General features: G+C 38.5%; 2 protein-coding genes across 2 annotated transcripts; both read right to left on the bottom strand.

Annotated features, from left to right (window-relative positions):
* Positions 1 to 16,341: 16,341 nt before the first annotated feature.
* LOC133825216 (uncharacterized protein At2g29880-like) lies at positions 16,342 to 19,962 on the bottom strand. Its single transcript, XM_062258192.1, has 3 exons — positions 19,507 to 19,962; positions 19,207 to 19,354; positions 16,342 to 16,715 (listed from the first exon to the last, which is right to left on the bottom strand). The coding sequence occupies exons 1-3, from the start codon at positions 19,855 to 19,857 to the stop codon at positions 16,342 to 16,344; spliced, it is 873 nt and encodes a 290-aa protein (XP_062114176.1). The 5' UTR covers positions 19,858 to 19,962.
* A 181-nt stretch (positions 19,963 to 20,143) lies between these two features.
* LOC133825215 (protein ALP1-like) lies at positions 20,144 to 21,644 on the bottom strand. Its single transcript, XM_062258191.1, has 3 exons — positions 21,018 to 21,644; positions 20,703 to 20,928; positions 20,144 to 20,613 (listed from the first exon to the last, which is right to left on the bottom strand). Exons 1-3 carry the CDS (start codon positions 21,303 to 21,305, stop codon positions 20,144 to 20,146), a joined length of 984 nt encoding a protein of 327 aa, XP_062114175.1. The 5' UTR covers positions 21,306 to 21,644.
* Positions 21,645 to 21,849: the final 205 nt, after the last annotated feature.

Raw genomic sequence — 21,849 nt, 5'->3', positions numbered from 1 at the left:
CAATCATCACTACATATAACGGGAAAGAACAACCTTGTATACATGTGGTTGCATAATTAAAATGTATATAGACAACAAGTGCTAGAAGAAATAGTAACGAAGAAAAAGTTGCATAATATGTCTTAAAGTTTTTCCTAATTTTGTAAATATAGAGTATAAAGTTCACCAATTTTTAAGTTATTTCATTATTCTAATTAATATTTTAATTGTTCTTAGTTATTCTCAAAAATCACCATGCTTTAAATTAAAAGATAGCAATACTAGGTTTAAATTAGTTGTGTATCTCTAATATTATTAGAAGTATCTCTAACATTATCATAAGTTTGTAAATGGTACTTATATTCTAGTGAGTTGACTATATATTTGGTAAAAACTGATATTAGCCCTACAAGAAAACAAACCTGATAAATATATAGATAAATCTAGATTTAAAATGGAAATATATTCGATAGAATTATAGTTCTGCGAATTAATCATTTTAATATATTACAGTATGTACATTCAAATACAATCTCTTGACCTTTTTGACTGAAAACCTAAATATTTCGTATTCTCCCTATCGCTATAAACAGCTGCCACCATTCTTAGCGCCTCCAACCAGGGCTCACCATCCCTCCCTTGGGGTTGGGTGTGGCTTTGGTCGGGAGGTGTCCCTAGGAACACTCCGGCTTCTCCCAAGGTCGAGTCCATCCCCGTCTTCCCTGGTGCTTTCTCTTCTCCTACCTTGAGTTCCTATTGCTTTCTTTTCTCCTGGTGATTTCTCCGGTGTGGCTCTGGTGCTTCCAAGTTCCTTGCCTTGGGCTATGGCTCCCTCGTCGGTGACGTGTGGGCTGTCGTTTCCTCGTCGGCAGGTCAGATCTACATTGTTAGTGATGGTGGCGTGTCGATGGGTGCATGGACGGTGGGGACAATGGGGACATCGGGTCTGCATCGGTGGGAACGGTGGTGCTTAGATGGTGGTTGGCGCCGGAAGAGCAAGGGATTTCAGGCTTAGGTTGGGTTCATATTTCATTGTGGGTTCTCTTTGTTTATGTTCTAATTTTTATGTTTTATTTTTTTTTATTGTCTTTTGTTTCATTTCCATGGAATTTTTCCACTGCCCTACTAGTTTAGTGGGGGAATTAGTTTGTATAGTGGGAGGATAACTTTGGGTCTTATTGGTGGTTGGTGTCTCATCAAGTCGCTCAGATTGCGTTTGCAGGATCTCAATCTTGTTTCCTTTTGCTTTTCGATTCGAGAGATTCCTCGATCTCTATCCTTATTGACCCTATGCCTTGTGGAGTTCCGTTCTCTTGAGTCGAATTTTATGAGCGTTGTTGCTATGTAGCCATATTTCTTGTTTAAATAATAAGCTTGTTTTCTCGACTTTTGCTGATTGCCATTAGGAGGTTAAATTTGTCATATGCTCGTTTGATTTGGAAACTTAGTTTACCCACATTCTTTTAATACTTGATAGCTAGCAGCTTATTGAACCTTTACTCTTTTAATACTTGATAGCTAGCAGCAGATTGAACCTTTAGTTGAGGTAGCTATTAGGTTTTCTTCTTTTTTTTTTTTTTTTTTATTGTAAACAGCTTGGTATAAGCCTATTATTGTTTCTCATGCTCTATGAGCAATATCTTCATATATGGACTATGTTCGAATTATTGACTAATGGAAATTTTCTTATCTTCCAAAAAAAATATATATAATCTCGCAAAATAAACAAATGAAATACAAAGATTAAAGGGTATCAACTTTATTTAAGATATTGTAGTATATAAAATTAACATAAATAATGGATAAAATTTATTTTTAATTTCATTATTGTTCTGTTTTTTTGGCTCCATCTTTATTATTAAAATTTCTGATTCATTATTCATTATTAAAAACACATCATATTAGAAAAATTCTTAAATAGGTAATTATGAGGGAGTAAGGGTATATTGCAAGTAATCACAATTTAAAAATATTCATAAGATTATATTCAATATCAAACAAAATAAATTATCAATAATATTATGCAGATCACATAGAGAATTATTGCTATGATAATTGTATGTAGGCAAGATTTGAATTTGACAAAATAAATGCATGGATAATAAAAGATGAAATCTTTTCTATAAAATCTCTTTTGAATTTTTGGAAATCAATTAAATAATTATTACAATTGTTAGGAACAATGTAAGAGTCTGGCTTGTAGATGTTTGTTCTGTGCAACAGTGTGCATATGTAAAGTATGAAAACGTGTGCACATTCTTCCCATTAATGATTCATTGATGAAGTTACTGAGTACTTGAAATGTGAGTATTTTTCCTAGTCTTTAAGCTTCAAATATGATATAACATTAATCATTAATGTACTTGCCAATGCTGGATTGATTTTCACTGATATAATAATGAGAAAGTAAAGAAACTAGCTCCTAGAGGAAGGTTCCATAAGTTTGTCCTTGGAAGGTAAAATGCACATTGACTGATATATTAGTTAGATAACTTAGATATATTTCATTCTATTACTATGCTAATTAGTACATTTCATTTTCTTGCTTTTTCAATTAGTACTTTATGTTACTCTTTAGTTTAGCATAAAAAGTACATGCTTGTCACAAATCATCAATCATTTGAAACATTGTGCTGATAGGTACTTTCATAGTTACATTTGCAATATAACTTTTCCTATAGTACTATTAAGTTATCAATAATTACCTATAATTCAAATTATTTAATTTTTGCGCTGCATAAGGTGGTGCTTCTTATTATGAGACAAAAGTTTTCGCAAACTAGTACCCTCTAGTTATCTCTGAGTGGATAAGCAAATTCAATGACTATTGTGAGCTAGAATGTGAGGGGACTCAATGGAGAAGAAGCTTTAAGACAAACAAAGTTTCTTGTGAAAAATCATAAACCATATCTATCTACTTTTCCTCATGGAAACTAAACTAGCGGAAGGTAAAATAGATTCCATCTGTAAACTTCTTTGTTTTACTAATGGATTCGAAGTCCTAAGAAGTGGATTGAGTGGGGGTCTTATGCTTTTATGGAAGAAGAATGTGGTCATCTCAAATGTAACATCAATGTCAAACTACATTAGTTGTTTTATAAGTTTTGACAATCAATCTATGGCTTGGCATCTCTGTCGCTTCTATGGAAATACAAACACCCCTAATAGGCATTATACCTGGGATTTACTGAACATTTGAGGATAATAACAGGAGGACCATGGCTTGTTATGGGGAATTTTAATGAAATACTAAGTCAAAATGATAAAGACAAGGGGAAACATGAGGAGAGTGTCACAGAGCGAGGCTTTTCGCAATACAGTGGAAGTGTGTGCTGTAAAACCATTATACTACAAGAGGACAATTGATGGTTTTATCAAAGAAAGACTAGACTAGGCAATGATAAATGAGAAATGGTTGGAGCTTTTCCCAAACAATTCCTTATTGCATCTACATTTCTACCAGTTAGACCACAGATCTCTTTACTTATCTCTACAAGATACTTCAGGATTTTTTCCCCCAAATAATAGGAAATGATCTCATTTCATATTTGAGAATATGTGGGTGAAGGAACCTGAATGCAAAGACATCATTGAAACTAGTTGGATTTCATCATCCTCATCTCCTCTAATCTCAACCATCAACAATATGCAATTGTGCTCCACCAATCTTTCTTCTTGGCATCAATCCAAATTTGGTACTTTGTCTAGAGACGCTAAGGAGACTCACCAAAAAATTGTACACCTCCACCATAAACAAGACCAACTCTCTAACCCGGTGCAACTTAGATATCTAGAACAAAAGCTAAATGATTTGCTACTCAAAGAAGAAGTGTACTGGAAACAAAGATCCAGAATTCTATGGCTACAAGCTGGGGATCAGAATACAAAGTTATTTCATCAACAAGCAAAAACAAGACACAAAAATAATAATATCAAAGGTACAAATATTAATTTTGTGGACATTATAAATTCATTATGAGATTTCTTAACCTTCAAATTAAAAACTTGTAAGGATCATAATATTTTCAAATTTTATTGAAAATCTTGAAAAGTGTAGTGATGTAAAAAGGCAGACTTGTGAAATTAAACTTTGGTTTCTGGCAAAGGTTGAGTTTGGAGGGTCAAAAACAACTGAATGATGATAAATATATAACTTAAGTAAATAAGTAATATACATATACACATATATAGGTATATCTTTTGGAAAGGCCATAGTCTATATTTGAACAATTAACATGGTAGATTATTGTAACATAAGTCTTTGATCTTGCATGTTATTCCAACAAAAGAACAGTAGCTATACATATTATTCTATAAATTCATAGTTAATAACCATACATAACGCATGTTTTAAGGAGGATTTAGTTAAACAACTGGTTGGAATAGTTTCGAGAGAAGGTATGTTAATGGCAAACTTATACTGCAGGTATATTACATGAAGACAATAAATTGTGTTCGAATGGGAATGATCTGAGTGAAATTATTATAAGGTTTTATGAGGATTTATTTACATCCATATCTCCCCCAATAGAAAAAATTTATGAATTACTTATGGCAGTCCGACCGATGGTGACAGAAGAAATGAACCTATCATTAGCAACACCTTTCTGTTTAAAGGAAATAAAAGAGGTTGTGCTTTCTATGTGTGCCGATAAAAGTCCAGGCCCTGATTGAATGAATGATATGTTCTATCAACAACATTGGGGCATGTGGGACCCCTAGTTCCAAAAGCTGTATTGGATTGTCTGAATGAAAAGGTAGATCTGACCTTAATAAACTCTACACTTGTCACTCTTATTCCAAAAGTTAAGGAATCGGTGTCTGTCAGCGAATTCAGGCCAATAAGTTTATGCAATGTCTTATACAAGATTATTTCAAAGGTCTTAATATACATACTAAAACTTTTTCTACCAACAATTATAAATGGCACTCAAAATGCTTTCGTTCTTGGAAAACTCATAAGAGACAATGTGTTGATAGCATATGAATGCTTACATAGCCTACGATAGCCTACGATGCCAAAAAAGTGGAAATGTTATGCAACAATGAAAGTGGATATGAGTAAAGCATATTATAGAGTAAAGCATATTATAGAGTAGAATGGATTTTCATTAAAAAAATGTTACTAAAGTTGGTATAACGACCCAAAATTGCTAATAAGGCTTAAGGGCCTTGATTAGCGTGCCAGGAGGGCATGATGGGATTTATGTGTGACTTTGATGAGTTAAATGCATGATTATGATTTAAAGCATATTATATGACTATTTGTTTATCTGATATGTATGACTATGTATATTAGTATGCATGTAGGCCCGGATCGTGTTAGAAGGGCATAATTGTAATTTTAGCCGCTGAGAGCATATATGTGATAATTGTATTCTGTGAATTGTACCACGTGAGTGTGGTGTTATTATTGTGATGCACGTGCCGAGACGGTCCTAGAGAGCTAGTTTACTCAAAAGTCACAACGGGCTTTTATACCCGGCTCGGGAGGAGCCTAGGGGTACCTTGGGAATTTTATGGTTAAGTTGAGATTTAGCGGGTAATGGTTATTGGAGATTTAGTAACCTGGGTAACCATTAGTTACTGCTGAGAGTAACAAGTTCTAGATAGAAAATGGTAGAAATGAAATATTAGTGAAAGGACTAGAGTACCCTTAAGGACTTAGTTGGGAAAGGATCATTTGGAGGGGTAGCATGGTCATTTGGCAAGGGGTTTAGACAAGTTTCAGCTGGGATTATAGGGTACACGGTTTGGGCATTTGTTTTATTTGATGGCTTTGTTAAAAATAAAGAGAAGGAAAGTTAGGGCAATGAGAAGAAGAAGAAGAAGAAGAGAAAAATGAGCTGAAGTGGGAGTTTAGGAGGAGATCAAGGAGGCTTTTCGGTGAATTCTTCATTCAAGGTAAGGATTTTATATACACTTAAGACTTGGTTTCTGTTTTGATTTGAGAAATATAAAGTTTGAGTTATGTTTTTAAAGTTTTGGGTGGAGTTGCTGAAATTAGGAATCAATGGGTGGATCTTTGGGTGTGATGGTGTTTTGGTCTTGATTCTAGTATCTATGGGTGTTTAGATGGTCCATTTGAGGTTTTGATTTGATTTTGGGGTTGAGGTATTTGTTTGGGGTGATTTGGAGAGGTTGAGGCTCGGGAAAAACGCATGGGAAAACCCAGAAATCTGGGTTCGCGTATGAGCGCCGCGGCCCTGTTCTTGGGCGTCGCGGCGCGAGGTTGCATCAGGAGAGGGGTAGGTCGCTGGGCGCCGCGGCCCTTGAGGGGAGTGCCGCGGCCCTAGGCCATTTTGGCAGGCAAAAATCTGGTTTTTTAGGGCTTTTGCCCGGGGACTCGGGGGATGGTTCCAGTGTATTGTTTTAGGGAATTAGAGGTCCCGAGAGTGCGGGATTGGTCCCGGGAAGTGGTTATGAATTGATTAGTATTAAAGGATGTTTTATGTGTGTTGTGACTAGGCTATTGGAGAGGCTCGTGCTAGAGGACCGTGCTCGCGGCTTGAGTGCATCAGGAGGCTCGGAATACAGGTAAGAAAACTGTAACACCCGAGAATAGGGCATGGCCCCAGATTGTATTATGTGCAAATGTTTAACCTTAAATGAATCATGATGTGTGTGAATGATTATTTCGAATGTACTACATGTGTGATTATACTGAAATGAACGGCAAGGGCCGAGAGCGGCGTAGGCCGGGTGCGGCAGCGGGGCCGAAAGTAACACTCAGCACATGGGATGCTTATATTCAGGGTGGGACCCAAGGGATACATGAGTTATCCTCGCGGTGAGAACCGAAACCCCAGGCTTTGGTAAGGCCTCTGGGGCGGCATGGCCGTGCTTGTTTATTATGATGGTTTTTCCTATTTATCAGTGAATTATGCCAGCTATATGAATTGCATATGCTATGTATTATTTGGGTTTTCTTGCTGGGCTTCGGCTCACGGGTGCTCTGTGTTGCAGGTAAGGGCAATGACTGAGTCAACCAACCATGAGTACGGAGAGCGTGAAGCGACGCGTACGTGTTTGGCCTGCCCGACTGCTTTGGTTGGGGGTTTATTCGAAAATTGCTGTAATAATCTATGATTTTATAACTGATCAATTGTAAACTTATTTTGAGATGTAAATAGTTTTCAAACCTTATTTTGGGATCCCAAATGTTTAATACTAGAAGTTTTATTGAAACGACACATTTTTTTCTAAGATTACAGCCTTAACTTTTAATTAGTCACACTTTTGTTTAAAAACCTCGGTTAGCGAGTTCATTGCACACTGTTTTGTCTTAAAAACTCACTTAGTAACGGCTCTAAGGAAGTAGGGCGTTACAACTTGGTATCAGAGCGAGCCAAGGTTTATTGGTTCTGGAGATCGACCGAACATGTACGCTCGCTGTCAGTGACAAGCTCGACTCAGGGTTGGTTGGTATGAATGATTGACATGTCTAAATATATGTTTGAATGCCCTGTTTGCTTGCTTATTTATATGGAGCATGAGGAATGAAATGGCATATGCATGAGATGATGTTGGGCTGGGCCCTTGATTATTGCATGTTGAGATTGATGCATGCTGAATAATACTATTATGCATATGGATGAATATTGGCATAATGGTTCGCATATTGAGTTTATGTGGTTGATTGTTTAAATTGAACTCGTATGTAATATCCGTTTATTTGCTTGTGTGAAGCATGTTGAGACCTGGGTATACTTAGTGATGTTAAATCTGGTAGCTAAATGTATATCATTGTGGATTTGGCCTATATATGCTTGTGTGTGCATTATACATGTGGATATTTGGATTTAGTTGTGGTTTGGTTCAGGGTATGAACCACAGAGTTCAGGAGTTTGGTCAGTTTTGACAGATGAACTCGAGTTGTTGGTTCCTAGAAGGGTTTGGGGACCTGATATTGTGTTGAAAAGGGGATTCTAGATATAAGTTGGAGTTGAGATCTCCAGTTATCCCTGAAAGCAGCAGCAGTGAGTCACTAGTGTGTGAGTAGGCTGTGGAGTTTGTTAGTTGAGATGGGATAGAAGAACAACGGATTTCTCTGGGGGGAAATAGCTGATTTGGATGTTCTAACAGTAAGGTTACCAGTGTTGGTTTACTGTGAGGTATGGACAGATAAGGGTATTAACGAGAGGCTTAAAGGGTGTTATCCTCGGGTTTTGAGGAGAGTTCGGATTGACAAGGAATTTATCAATAGACGGGCAGAGTTAATTCCACCCTTGGTTAAGAGGATGAGAGATCCTGTTAGAGGGTTGCGTTAAATGTTGAGGAAGAGAGATGCCTGGAAATGGTACTCGGGTTGAGGTACTGGCTTAATGGGCTGAAAAGAACTCAGTTGAGGATTGGTTAGAAGAGGTTATAAAGACATGGTATGAACCGTGGAGCTGGTGGGCTTATAAGTTTGGTTTGGACTGTTGGGGGTAGCAACAGTGTAAATCAATGTGTTTGGTGAGTTGGGTGATTCATTTCGGGAATTTATACTGATGGATATATCTGGAATTGATGGCGACCCATTTAAGGACATGAGATCTGGAATAGTCTAAGGCATTTGGGCTGCTCTGAGGAAGGAGTTTTTTGTCTGCATGTGGATGGCGGAGAGGGCCATATTGTTTGAGGAACTGATGGTTGATGTATAGAGCATGAGTGCTAGAGCCGCAAGGGCAGTGCTTCCTTTGATGGAGTTAGTAAAGAGAGAATTGTGATAGTCAAGTTGATAGAACCCCGGATAGTTCTGTGGCTTCTGGTTTTGCCATAAAGGGGAAAAGGTCTGGCCGATAAGGTGGTACTTTTATTGTTAGAATGCCGCAAGGAAGGATTCTCGATTTATGAGGTAGAAGGACCCCAGACAGTGCTTGGGCACCTAATTTGAGATTTGAAAGGAGCCTGATTGTAAAGGTAGTTATCGAGATGGCGACAGGAACCAGTAGATTATTTGGTATGCATATGAAGATGAGGATGCCACCTGAGAGGAGGTCAGGTGAGGGCATGATTTCTACGTAAAATGACTCGAGAAGTTAGGATTGGTTTCCCATGGTACGGGAAACGGAGAACTAGAATGCAGCGATACATTCAAAGTTCGAGGCTGAGTCCTCAAGGATGAGTATTTAACTGACGAGCTTATGCTTTGGGCATGTAGCGAACTGGAAGAACTTGGTGTTGAGGATGTTCCGAGGGGGGAGATGGACATTGAGAGGTTGCCTCGAAGGTGCTATTCGAGAGGTTGATGATAGTAATACTTATTGAGAAGGAATTTGAAACCTATGGCAGGTGAATTGGGATGCAAGTGATCAAGAAGTTCATAGTAATAACGACAAGGGTTGTCTTAAGGAAGCTTTAGCATGAGTCGCAGTGAGCGAGCTGATCAATTAAGAAATAATCATGGATTGTTGAGGATATCATCTGGAGTATGTGAATGAGACTGAGTGGAACAGAGTTGACCAGTGGGAAAGCTATGTGGGTATGCAAAGAAAGATTTAGGGGATACTTCAAGGTCAGGCTATAGATAGGATTGGTATAAGGAATGTTGTAAAAGACGGTTTTGGCCGACAGAAAGTCTATCGAAGCAATTAAAGGAATCTGAGCCTGGTATAGCCAGTGTGTTATACTGCAGGGATCGTTAGCATCGTCGGGTTAGAACGAAAAGTACAATGTTGGGTACCAGTGGGGACGATGTCTCCAAGAGTTGATCTACGACCTGGTTATTACCAGCTGGAAACCAAGGACAGAGACATTTCGAGAAATTGTCTAGTTTGCACCGGGTAGGGTGTAAGGAGTTGGTAACAAAGATTCTGGAATGGTTCAAGCTACAGCAGCACAGGCGAGTTCTTTAGGCAGAGAATGCATGAACGGTATGGACAAGTCCCCTTCAAGCTCACGAGCAGTACATGTGGATTACTCCCAGACGGAAATGGTGAGCAATGATTATGCGGAAGACGTTTGTATCCAGAAGGCGGAGTCTCAGGTAAGGTTCTACGGAGTGTTAGTTTGGGTGTCGTCAGGAGTACTCAGTTTAGAGCTACAAGAAGAAAGGACAGGTAAGAGAGGAATCGATCTGAAGCCGCAATAAGCTAATGAAGAACATTTGAAGAACAGAAAGCATCTCAGGACTGGTAAGCGCGTCACCTATTGCATAAGCACCTCCGGAGACAACTACATCAGAGATGAGGAGAACAGTAAAACTTGAGGTTAGACGGACTGAATGGCGTCAAATCAGAAAGAAATTCAGAAGACAAGGTAAGAATTAATTGGTATTTGGCGATGCTGGAATGTGTGTGTTACGGTTAAGTAAAGAGTGAGTACATAAAGGATCTGATCTATGATGAGGGTATGGAATTGTGGGAGTGCATCACGGATTGTGCACGCCCAGGCGCAATTGACGCGAGGGTGGATTGAACCTTGCGGGAGATGACTGAATGGATCATGGTTGATGCACTTAGAACGTTAAGTCGACTGTCGTGCATGGCATAAGGTACTTGGGTGTCGGGTATTAATAAGAAAGATAGCGTTGTGACACAGAGGTGGTGAAAAGTAGCTGACAAATGATCAGTGTTTGAAATCCTCGATTGAGCGAGGGAAATTTAATGGGAGGCGTGTATCAGTCAAGGAATAACGCTATAGGCTGTAATGGAGGACAAGGCAACGACTGAGATCGGCATGATGTTAGTAAGTAATGGTTAGCTGGTGGGTGTCACTGAGCTATGGAATTCAAAGTGTTGGTTTGAGTTGAAACAGGGAAGGACCCTGCTCAGGTGGTACAAGTTAGGATACCAGGAATGGATGAAGGATCCAATTGGATTCGGTTTAGGAATGAGAATTCTGAATGGATATCATTCCACCTCCTTGGGTACGTCGTACCAGGAGGGTCGAGCGGGTGATAGAATCTAGTGCTTTCCTTTGGACCCTGAGGGGGTTAGGTGATGTGGTGGTGTGTCATGGGGATAGACCACAATAGACCTTGAGTGAATTGTTTGGACGTGAAAAGTTTTAACTCAGTTGAGTGAGTTCATGTTGTCGGATCAAGTGAACTGGTTTCAGGGTAAAACGTCGATGATACGGAATTGAGACCCCATAGTATTTTAAATTGTTGGAATGGATTTGGAGGACGAAAAGAACAGAGTGGGAACCTGGAATTATCAGTTGATTGCAAGTGGAATGGCAGTCTGAAAGTTTATCAAGGATCTTAAAGAATTAAGCGTTGAGTAGGCGAATGCTTGAGGTATTAAGGGAAGTGTAATCCCTGGTAAGTTAGTCGTGGTGGCGGTTGCTGGTGTCTTGCTAATGTAACACGACATAGGGCTTGGTAAGAGGTGAAAGATGATGAATACTACAGTTTGGCTTTAGTTCAGAGAGAAAGCCAAGAAGGTCGTTGAAACTTCTTAAGGCAGGAGTGTTTGCCTATTTGAAAGGATAAAGAGCTGGTAAATTGCTAAGTTATGAGGAAATAAAGTTCCGGGAAGAGAGAGAGTTGCATCTCTGCGTTATAACAGACGAGGATCTGTAAGGTGTTCGGAGAAAGAAGGGAGAGTTTTGACTCTTATTTCAGCATAAAATTCTGAAGTTTTACCAAGGGTTAGGCCAGCGAGGCCTGCCAATTGATCCCACCTAGTAGAGGTGACGAATTTTGAGTATCTCTGGAATCAGGAATAAGACGACGAATTGGTCATTGTAATCGAGGCAGACCCTGAGGTTTTTGCAGGGTTGCGGTGTAAACAAGAAGCTATCGAGAGTATGGCTATTAGATGAAATCTTGAGGGGCAAGATTGTTACTCTTGTGAGAGTGTTGTTGAAAAGTAAAGTAAAGGCGGTGGGCCTTGGAAATTATGGTCAGAGTTGCGGGTTTACTGACTGATGTGTTTGGATAAATTTCGAGGACGAAATTTTTATGAGGAGGGGATAGTTGTAACGACCCAAAATCGCTAATAAGGCTTAAGGGCCTTGATTAGCGTGCCAGGAGGGCATGATGGGATTTATGTGTGACTTTGATGAGTTAAATGCATGATTATGATTTAAAGCATGTTATATGACTATTTGTTTATCTGAGATGCATGACTATGTATATTAGTATGCATGTAGGCCCGGATCGTGTTAGAAGGGCATAATTGTAATTTTAGCCGCTGAGGGCATATATGTGATAATTGTATTCTGTGAATTGTACCACGTGAGTGTGGTGTTATTATTGTGATGCACGTGCCGAGACGGTCCTAGAGAGCTAGTTTACTCAAAAGTCACAACGGGATTTTATACCCGGCTCGGGAGGAGCCTAGGGGTACCTTGGGAATTTTATGGTTAAGTTGAGATTTAGCGGGTAATGGTTATTGGAGATTTAGTAACCTGGGTAACCATTAGTTACTGCTGAGAGTAACAAGTTCTAGATAGAAAATGGTAGAAATGAAATATTAGTGAAAGGACTAGAGTACCCTTGAGGACTTAGTTGGGAAAGGATCATTTGGAGGGGTAGCATGGTCATTTGGCAAGGGGTTTAGACAAGTTTCAGCTGGGATTATAGGGTACACGGTTTGGGCATTTGGTTTATTTGATGGCTTTGTTAAAAATAAAGAGAAGGAAAGTTAGGGCAATGAGAAGAAGAAGAAGAAGAGAAAAATGGGCTGAAGTGGGAGTTTAGGAGGAGATCAAGGAGGCTTTTCGGTGAATTCTTCATTCAAGGTAAGGATTTTATATACACTTAAGACTTGGTTTCTGTTTTGATTTGAGAAATATAAAGTTTGAGTTATGTTTTTAAAGTTTTGGGTGGAGTTGCTGAAATTAGGAATCAATGGGTGGATCTTTGGGTGTGATGGTGTTTTGGTCTTGATTCTAGTATCTATGGGTGTTTAGATGGTCCATTTGAGGTTTTGATTTGATTTTGGGGTTGAGGTATTTGTTTGGGGTGATTTGGAGAGGTTGAGGCTCGGGAAAAACGCATGGGAAAACCCAGAAATCTGGGTTCGCGTATGAGCGCCGCGGCCCTGTTCTTGGGCGCCGCGGCGCGAGGTTGCATCAGGAGAGGGGTAGGTCGCTGGGCGCCGCGGCCCTAGGCCATTTTGGCAGGCAAAATTCTGGTTTTTTAGGGCTTTTGCCCGGGGACTCGGGGGATGGTTCCGGTGTATTGTTTTAGGGAATTAGAGGTCCCGAGAGTGCGGGATTGGTCCCGGGAAGTGGTTATGAATTGATTAGTATTAAAGGATGTTTTATGTGTGTTGTGACTAGGCTATTGGAGAGGCTCGTGCTAGAGGACCGTGCTCGCGGCTTGAGTGCATCAGGAGGCTCGGAATACAGGTAAGAAAACCGTAACACCCGAGAATAGGGCATGGCCCCACTGTGTGATTGCAGGGCATGGCCCCAGATTGTATTATGTGCAAATGTTTAACCTTAAATGAATCATGATGTGTGTGAATGATTATTTCGAATGTACTATATGTGTGATTATACTGAAATGAACGGCAAGGTCCGAGAGCGGCGTAGGCCGGGTGCGGCAGCGGGGCCGAAAGTAACACTCAGCACATGGGATGCTTATATTCAGGGTGGGACCCAAGGGATACATGAGTTATCCTCGCGGTGAGAACCGAAACCCCAGGCTTTGGTAAGGCCTCTGGGGCGGCATGGCCGTGCTTGTTTATTATGATGGTTTTTCCTATTTATCAGTGAATTATGCCAGCTATATGAATTGCATATGCTATGTATTATTTGGGTTTTCTTGCTGGGCTTCGGCTCACGGGTGCTCTGTGTTGCAGGTAAGGGCAATGACTGAGTCAACCAACCATGAGTACGGAGAGCATGAAGCGAAGCGTACGTGTTTGGCCTACCCGACTGCTTTGGTTGGGGGTTTATTCGAAAATGGCTGTAATAATCTATAATTTTATAACTGATCAATTGTAAACTTATTTTGAGATGTAAATAGTTTTCAAACCTTATTTTGGGATCCCAAATGTTTAATACTAGAAGTTTTATTGAAACGACGCATTTTTTTCTAAGATTACAGCCTTAACTTTTAATTAGTCACACTTTTGTTTAAAAACCTCGGTTAGCGAGTTCATTGCACACTGTTTTGTCTTAAAAACTCACTTAGTAACGGCTCTAAGGAAGTAGGGCGTTACAGTTGGGTTTCAAGCAACAATGGGTTTTTAAGATAATGAAATGTGTCTCTTCAGTTTGATATTCGTTTTAAATAAATTGACATGTTTACGGAGAAGTGAGTCCTAGATGAGGCCTACGACAAGGAGATCCACTCTCATCCTATTTGTTCCTAATCTGTGCAGAAGGCTTTTTGGCAGAAAGGAAAATAGATATTCTAGGTTTAAAAATAGCTAAGAATGCACCTCCCATCAGTCGTCTTTTCTTCGCAAACGATAGCCTACTTATTGTGCCGGCTTTTGAAAGATCATTTACAACAATTGAACAAATTTTTTCCTCTATTCAGAATGCTCAGGACAGGTATGACGTAAACTTTAAACGATAATTATATAAGGCCACCTTTGAACAATTATAATAGAGGATTGAGATGATATGAACTTAAAATTCCTTTGTTTTTGTTACAGATGATCAACTTCAATAAGTCCCTCCTATTCTTCTCCCCAAATACCCCTAAGGAAGTTCGAGCACTATATGTTTCCTCCCTTAACATGTAAATGACCAATAACATTGAAACATACCCGAGTTTACCTATGATGGGAGGAGAGAATATGAAAGTGCTCTTCAAAACAATAAAAGACAAGATGTGGACATGATTACACGCTTGGCAAACAAAACTCTTCTCACAAGTAGGAAAGGAAATCCTTCTTAAAATAGTTATGCAACCAATGCCAACGTATTTAATGTCATGTTTTAGAATTCTGGAAGGAATATGTAATGAGATTGAGGGATTATTAGCATGCTATTGGTGGGGATCTTTTCAATCCAAGATGAAAATTCATTGGCAAACTTGGCATAAGATTTTTTTACCAAAAAGAATGGGAAGTTTAGGTTTCAGAATGTTTATCCAATATAATCAAACGTTGTTGACTAAACAAGCTTGGTGTATACTAATGAAACCATCATCTCTCATTACGCAAGTGTTAAAAGCTAGATATTTCCATAGTCAAAGTTTTTTGGAATCTAGGGAAGGCAATTACCCATCTTTGATATGGCAAAGTATTCTGTGGGGCAGAGACCTACTTTTAAAAGGGTTAAAAAGGCGAATAGAATTGGAATTCACACAAGGGAATTTAACGATCCATGGATACCGAGGCCACCATCTTTTTAACCAATTACATGAGGAACAACCAAGTCTATGACAATCTGTGAACTCATAGAAGTGTCACGAATATGGAATAAAGGACTAATTCAACAATGTTTTAATCCCCTGACTCTCATCTTATTCTAACCATACCAATTAGCCCCTTTGAGCGTGCTGACTCGTGGCTTTGGCACTACACAAATCATGGATGCTACTCAGTAAAAAGTGGATACAATTTAGCTATGACAGTTGACAAATCCTTGCCATCCTCATCAAGTGAAGTTCTTTCGATACGGTGGAAATCCTTTAGGGCAATTAAAATTCCACGAAAAATATTACATTTTTGGTGGAGATGTTTTCATGAGATTTTGCATACACTAAGGTGGCGTTTGGTTGGAGGTAATGAAAACAATAGAATAGGAATAAGAATAGGAATAGTAATAGAATGGAATAAGAAAGGTAATGCGATTATGTTGTTTGGTTAGAATAATGGAATCAATGATTGAATACCTATTCTTATGTTTGGTTGACTATGAAATTGAATGGGATAAATTTATTTTGGAAAAAAATACCCAAAGTGCTTAAAATATGATTAATAAATTAAAATAAACATACTAAATATATATATATATATAGATTTACCAACAATGACGTCATATTCTTTTTTTACAAAATAATATTTAATAATCCTACTTTTTTAAGCATAATAATTCCACTTTTGAACACTACAAAATATTAAAATTATCAATAAGAATTTATTTTTGTGAAGTATTTTTTTAATGTCAAATGCAATTTACTTTAATTATCACTAAACACTATTTTATATATTTTTTAAATAAAACAATATAATAACATAAAAATGTTAAACTAAATATTATAAGATATTTATATTCTAATAATCAAAAGAGTTTTTTATTACTGAGATCAAACTTTGTCCATACACATGAAATATCACTAGAAATAGTATAAGTATTCATGTCCAATTACTCAGATCTATGCTCAAAGAAAATCTAGTTTGCAAAATTATGAGCATAAAACATTACATCATATCCAAAAGATTATAATTTGTATACTACTGAATGTCAAAGGCAATATACATTGTCCTGCAAATTGTAGTAGAGCAAAGTGAACTAAACATGATCTTAGAGAGAGCCAACAAGAAGAAGTGTCACCCATTCATCCTTCTCATTATCTGGGACACTGAAAAAGTAAGAAACCAGAGCATTATCTTGCATAATCATGCGAGCTACCTTATGACGTTGAGATGTGGTGAGTGTAGTGGTCCTTTCTAACTCTTTCCCAAGTTGCATATGCTTTTCATTCATGTCTTCACCAATAGCTTTACTCAAACGAATAGAAGCTTTTTCAATTTCTCTTGCGATAATACAAGCTGATTGTGTGAGTGCATCTGAAAGTTCTTCATGATTCACAGTTTTCCTTTTCTTCTTTGAAGACCCATCTGATTGAGTGTGAGATTGAGCACCTCTTGTTGCATATGAAACAGACATAGATGGCACTTCATCCACATTGTTAGCATAGTTGAAATCATCTTCTCCAAGAGTAGTGTTTTTGTAACGCCCTACTTCCTTAGAGCTGTTACCAAGTGAGTTTTAAGACAAAACAGTGTGCAATGAACTCGCTAACCGAGGTTTTTAAAACGAAAGTGTGACTAATCAAAAGTTAAGGCTGTAATCTTTGAAAATGCGTTGTTTCATTAAAAACTTCTAGTATTAAACATTTGGGATCCCAAAATAAGGTTTGAAAACTATTTACATCTTAAAATAAGTTTACAATTGATCCGTTATTAAAATCATAGATTATTACAGCCATTTCTCGAATAAACCCCCAACCAAAGCAGTCGGGCAGGCCAAACATGGGCGCGTCGCTTCACGCTCTCCGTACTCATGGCTGGTTGACTCAGTCTTTGCCCTTACCTGCAACACAGAGCACCCGTGAGCCGAAGCCCAGCAAGAAAACTCATGCAGTTCATAACATATGCAAATTATACAGTTAATCATATCAGATAGTCCACAGATAAACAGGTCAACCATTAGACTTAAGCAACCCGGCCATGCCGCCCCAGAAGTCTTACCAAAGCCTGGGGTCTCGGTCCTCACCGTAAGGATATCACATGTATCCATGGGGTCCCACCCTGACTACAAGCACTCCACGTGCTATGTGGTACTTCCGGCCCCATTGCCGTTCTCGGCCTTTCGTAGTTCTCGGCTCCATTGCCGTTCTCGGCTCCTCGTCGTATCATTCAACTATAATCACAGATAGTCTAACTCAAATAACATTTGAACATATATCAATTCAATCAAGTCTGCACCCTAACATGTAATGCAATATAGGGTCGTGCCCCGCAATCACATTATGGGCCCATGCCCTATCCTACGGGTGCTATAGTTTTCTTACCTTTCAATTCGATAGCTTTCAACACTTGACTCCTTGAGCACGATCCCACTCGAGCCTTAGCGCACACCTAAACACAGTCATAGGTCAAAGTCAACACCGAACCCCAAGTCCGAAAACCTAGCCTCGGGACCAATCCCGAGCCCCCGGGAAGTCCTAGATCCCCAAAACAAAGTGATGGAATCGAGCCCCGAACCCTAGGTCAAAATCCCTCAACAAAAGCCCAAAAATCCCTTTCTGTGAACAGTGCAGCGCTACAGCACTCTAAAGAGGGCGCTGTAGCGCTACAAGCAGAACCACACCCCCCAGAAACAGGGCCTAGCGCTACAGCGCCCACTAACTAGCGCTGTAGCGCTAGTTGCAGCCAGGCAAACCCCAACTTCTTTTTCTGCGATTTCTTTGAGCCAATCTCAACCCAAACTTCCCCAAATCTTTACCAAACTCAAAATCAAGCTTACAAACACTCTCCACTCATCCCAAGCATCCCCAAATCTCAAAACCCAAGCTCATTCAACCCAAATCTCAAAATTCACCGTGATCAACCCTAAACCCAGAAATTCAGTCAAACAACAAAGTTAAAGGCTTAGAATTCATACCGTTGATGCAATTTCGACCTTGATTCACTTCCTAGACCTTCATAGCTTGCTCTTCCTCAAAGCTTGCCCAAAAATTCCCTAAAGTTCCCATCAACTCAGCTCAAAACACAGCTCAAACCAGCCAAACCCTTAAAACTGAAATTTCTAAAAACTTACCTCAAAAGTTGATGTGTTCTTGCTAATCCTTGCCAAATCTTCAAGTCTAACTTTAAGATCCTTGATGCTCAGCCTATCCTAGCTCCCCACTAAGCTTTGCTCCAAGAAAAATGGAGAGAAATGGTGCAAGAATGCACAAACCGCCCCTTTGGAAAACCCCTCTGTTTTCTCTATTTTCTTTTCTTCCTTTTTTTTCTTTCTTTTCCTTCAGATTTCTCACACTCTCTAACAATCCCACTCACTATATAAAGCCTCATTTAATCTATCTCTCAAAATCCAATTGACCAAAATGCCCTCCCTATTAACTCTAAACCTTTTGTTCACGTAGGGCCATTTTAGTCATTTTACCCAATTCCCGCTAATCCTCAAGTGTCTCTAATATTTTCCCGTTGCTTTCCAACACCTGATAAATCACCAAATAAGTATTCCCCATCATCAAAATTAATCTCAATCTATTCTCTAAATTCCTGCTTATACCCCCAGGCTCGCCCCGAGCCGGGTATAAATTCCCGCCATGACTTTTCCGCTAGCCTGCTCTCTGGGATCGTCTCGAGTCACAAATCACGGATACATCCACATCACAATGTGGTCTCAACAATCATCACATATCAATACAGTTATGCCCAAAATGGCCAAAATTACAATTATGCCCTTCTAACACAATCCGGGCCTACATGCATACTAATATACATAGCCATGCATCTCAAATAATCAAATAGTCATATAACACGCTTTAAATCATAACCATGCATTTAACTCATAAAATCAAACATAAATTCCATTATGCCCTCCAGGCACACTAATCAAGGCCCTTAAGCCTTATTAGCGATTTTGGGTCGTTACAGTTTTCTTCTTCAGTTTGAAGTTCTTCAACAACATCTGCTACAGTCTCCGCATTTTTTCCAGTTGCACGATCCTTGCCAAAAACCATACATAAGTCATCATACCAAGGGAATGACTTGATCTTGAAGGGGGCTGCTTCTTTGTGACTCTGCATTTATACAAAATAAAAAAAATCAGATACAAATAAATAAGCAAACCATCCTTGTTATGGATCCATCAACATCATAAGCAAACAATCCTTCTTATGGATCCATTAACATCATAAGAAAAATGGCAGACCAAATACTATTATTTGAGTACCTGCAAATATGCTTCCCACACTGACTTTTCTGCAGTAACAGTTTTTCTGTCGTTGTCCCACCCAAATCCGCTACAAAATGGTCCAGTCAACATTTCATGAACCACTTGAAAATGAGTCTTCAAAGTCTTCATTCTAGACTCAATGTGTGGCTTAGCTTGTATATCACATGCAGGCATCCGCTCCTTTAATTTCATCTCAAGAGCTCTAAGATGACCTGGCCTGAAATTTCCTTCAGCTTTAAACTTCCCTTCATTATTCAGTTCCATAAGTGCTTCAATCAAGTGTTTGTCTTCATCTTCGCTCCAAAATCTTTTATTTTGTCCTGGACCTCTTCCTTTTGAAGTCTCCATGCTGAAATAAGGTATCAAAATACTGTAAAACTAAAAACTAAAGCTGAAATATTGTAGTTGAATGAAAAAGAAACAAACAGCCAGCAATAAAGAAATAAAAGTGAATGGATATACACACTATTACCAAAACATAAATTTAAAGATAAATTTTCCATTTCAAAGCAAGTGATATAAGTTTTTCGGGTGGTCAATTACACAAACAGTCAAATGAATTGGCATAGCCAGGTGAAACCAAATTTAGAAACCTAGACAATCATTGTGCATTTAATCTAAGAAATAAAAAAAACTAGCTTGCTCTCCTATGTTCTCTCCATTCGTTATACATCTCAAGTGCTAAATGATTTCTAAATGTTGTCCACCCTTTAGAAGCTTCAATACTTCTTATGGATCCATCAGCATCCATGCTATCTTCTTCGTCTCCACTATCACTCTCATTCTCTGGATGCATATCAGTATTATCAGTAGGCATTTCTCTCCTAATAAAATTGTGAAGCAAACAACATGCTAAAATGATTCGGTTTTGAGTCTTTATTGGATAGAATGACGGAATCCTAAGAATTTCCCATCGATTCTTAATTGCACCAAAACATCTCTCAATGACATTCCTAGCAGATGAGTGCTTCATATTAAAAAACTCTTGTGGATTTCTAGGAGGATTCCCATCTTCCCATTGGTTGAGGTGATAGCGTTGGCCTCGATATGGAGCAAGAAATCCCTTACAATTAGTATATCCACCATCTACAAGGTAATAATGACCTAAAATAAAGATAAAGATAAGGATTAAGTTGTCTCCTAAATGACTTACTTATCCAAAAAAATTGTATAATCTAAAACACAAAGCATACCATTTGGAACACACAAACCATTTGTTCTACGTATGGCATCACATAAAACTCTACCATCTGCTGCAGAGCCTTCCCATCCAGGTAACACATATATGAATTGCATGTCTTGGGAGCATACACCTAAGACATTTGTAGCTATTTCACATTTTCGAGTATGATATTTTGGTTTATCAACCATAGGTACTCTCACTCTAATATGAGTTCCATCTAGTGCCCCTAAGCAATTCTACCACATAATAAACAAACTTTTTTTATTAGTATTTCAAACAAATAAAAATTTGTAGTGATTTTTAATTCAAGTAATATATAACATACCTTGAACCATTTCCACCTTTCATCTGTTGAGTTTTCAACAACCGGTTCAGGTCTTTTCAATAACGCTCCATGTAGTTGAATGATTGAATGTAACACATTGTGAAAAAACTTGCTAATAGTCTCACCAGATCTCATAAATCGAAATCTAATGACTCTATTTTTCACATGATGAGCAATTACATGTAAAAACATGGCCACTTGCTCATCTACTTGCAAGTATTTAGATGCTTTTAACCCACCCCTAGTTTCAAGCATTATGCATAAATTGCTAAATGATTTCCTATTCATCCTAAGTTAATCAAAACAAATGACATCACTCTCATAAGCTATTTGATGCACAATTTGCCTATTGACAAAAACATCAAGTATGTATAATTGTCTTCCCAAAGAGCTTGATTCAATACCATGTACAATAATTTTTTCCCATAATTTGAAAAACCACTGCACTACATGCAACACATTCATCCAATGCAAATAAAGAGCCATGATCTTCTTCTTTCTCAAAATTTGTCTCTCACTGACAGTTAAACGAACCATTATCCTACAATGAATATAATCAAGCAAATAAAATTTTTAATCCAACAATCAATTATTCTAGCAACATAAATACTTAAGCTTAACCTAAGAAAATATCCCATAAGAAAATGTGATGATATTGCTAAGTCCCATGTGAAATTTCTGAAGCTACTTTTGTTTTTTTTCTATACACAGGTCAAATTATAGCAGCTGAGCCAATGGAGTGTTTGAAGGATCTCTCTTTAGATGGAACAGGGATTATCAAGTTGTATTCATCAATTGAGAAACTAATTGGGCTTCGTTGGCTATTTTTAAG

This window comes from Humulus lupulus, chromosome 3 (genome assembly GCF_963169125.1).
Source record: "Humulus lupulus chromosome 3, drHumLupu1.1, whole genome shotgun sequence".
Taxonomy (NCBI): domain Eukaryota; kingdom Viridiplantae; phylum Streptophyta; class Magnoliopsida; order Rosales; family Cannabaceae; genus Humulus; species Humulus lupulus.
The sequence above is the reverse complement of the archived record's forward strand: the minus strand, read 5'-3'. Positions and strand labels throughout refer to the sequence as shown.

Bases quoted from the DNA above. Each gene is read 5' to 3' on its own strand.
- LOC133825216 (XM_062258192.1), bottom strand. From the start codon at position 19,857: ATGGAGACTTCAAAAGGAAGAGGTCCAGGACAAAATAAAAGATTTTGG. The intron at 19,355-19,506 runs GTACTCAAATAA...GTATAAATGCAG, and splicing joins TGTGGGAAGCATATTTGCAG to AGTCACAAAGAAGCAGCCCC. The intron at 16,716-19,206 runs GTAACGACCCAA...ATGTGGATGAAG, and splicing joins TCAAACTGAAGAAGAAAACT to TGCCATCTATGTCTGTTTCA.
- LOC133825215 (XM_062258191.1), bottom strand. From the start codon at position 21,305: ATGAATAGGAAATCATTTAGCAATTTATGCATAATGCTTGAAACTAGG. The intron at 20,929-21,017 runs GTATGTTATATA...ATTATGTGGTAG, and splicing joins AAAGGTGGAAATGGTTCAAG to AATTGCTTAGGGGCACTAGA. The intron at 20,614-20,702 runs GTATGCTTTGTG...TCTTTATTTTAG, and splicing joins TGGTTTGTGTGTTCCAAATG to GTCATTATTACCTTGTAGAT.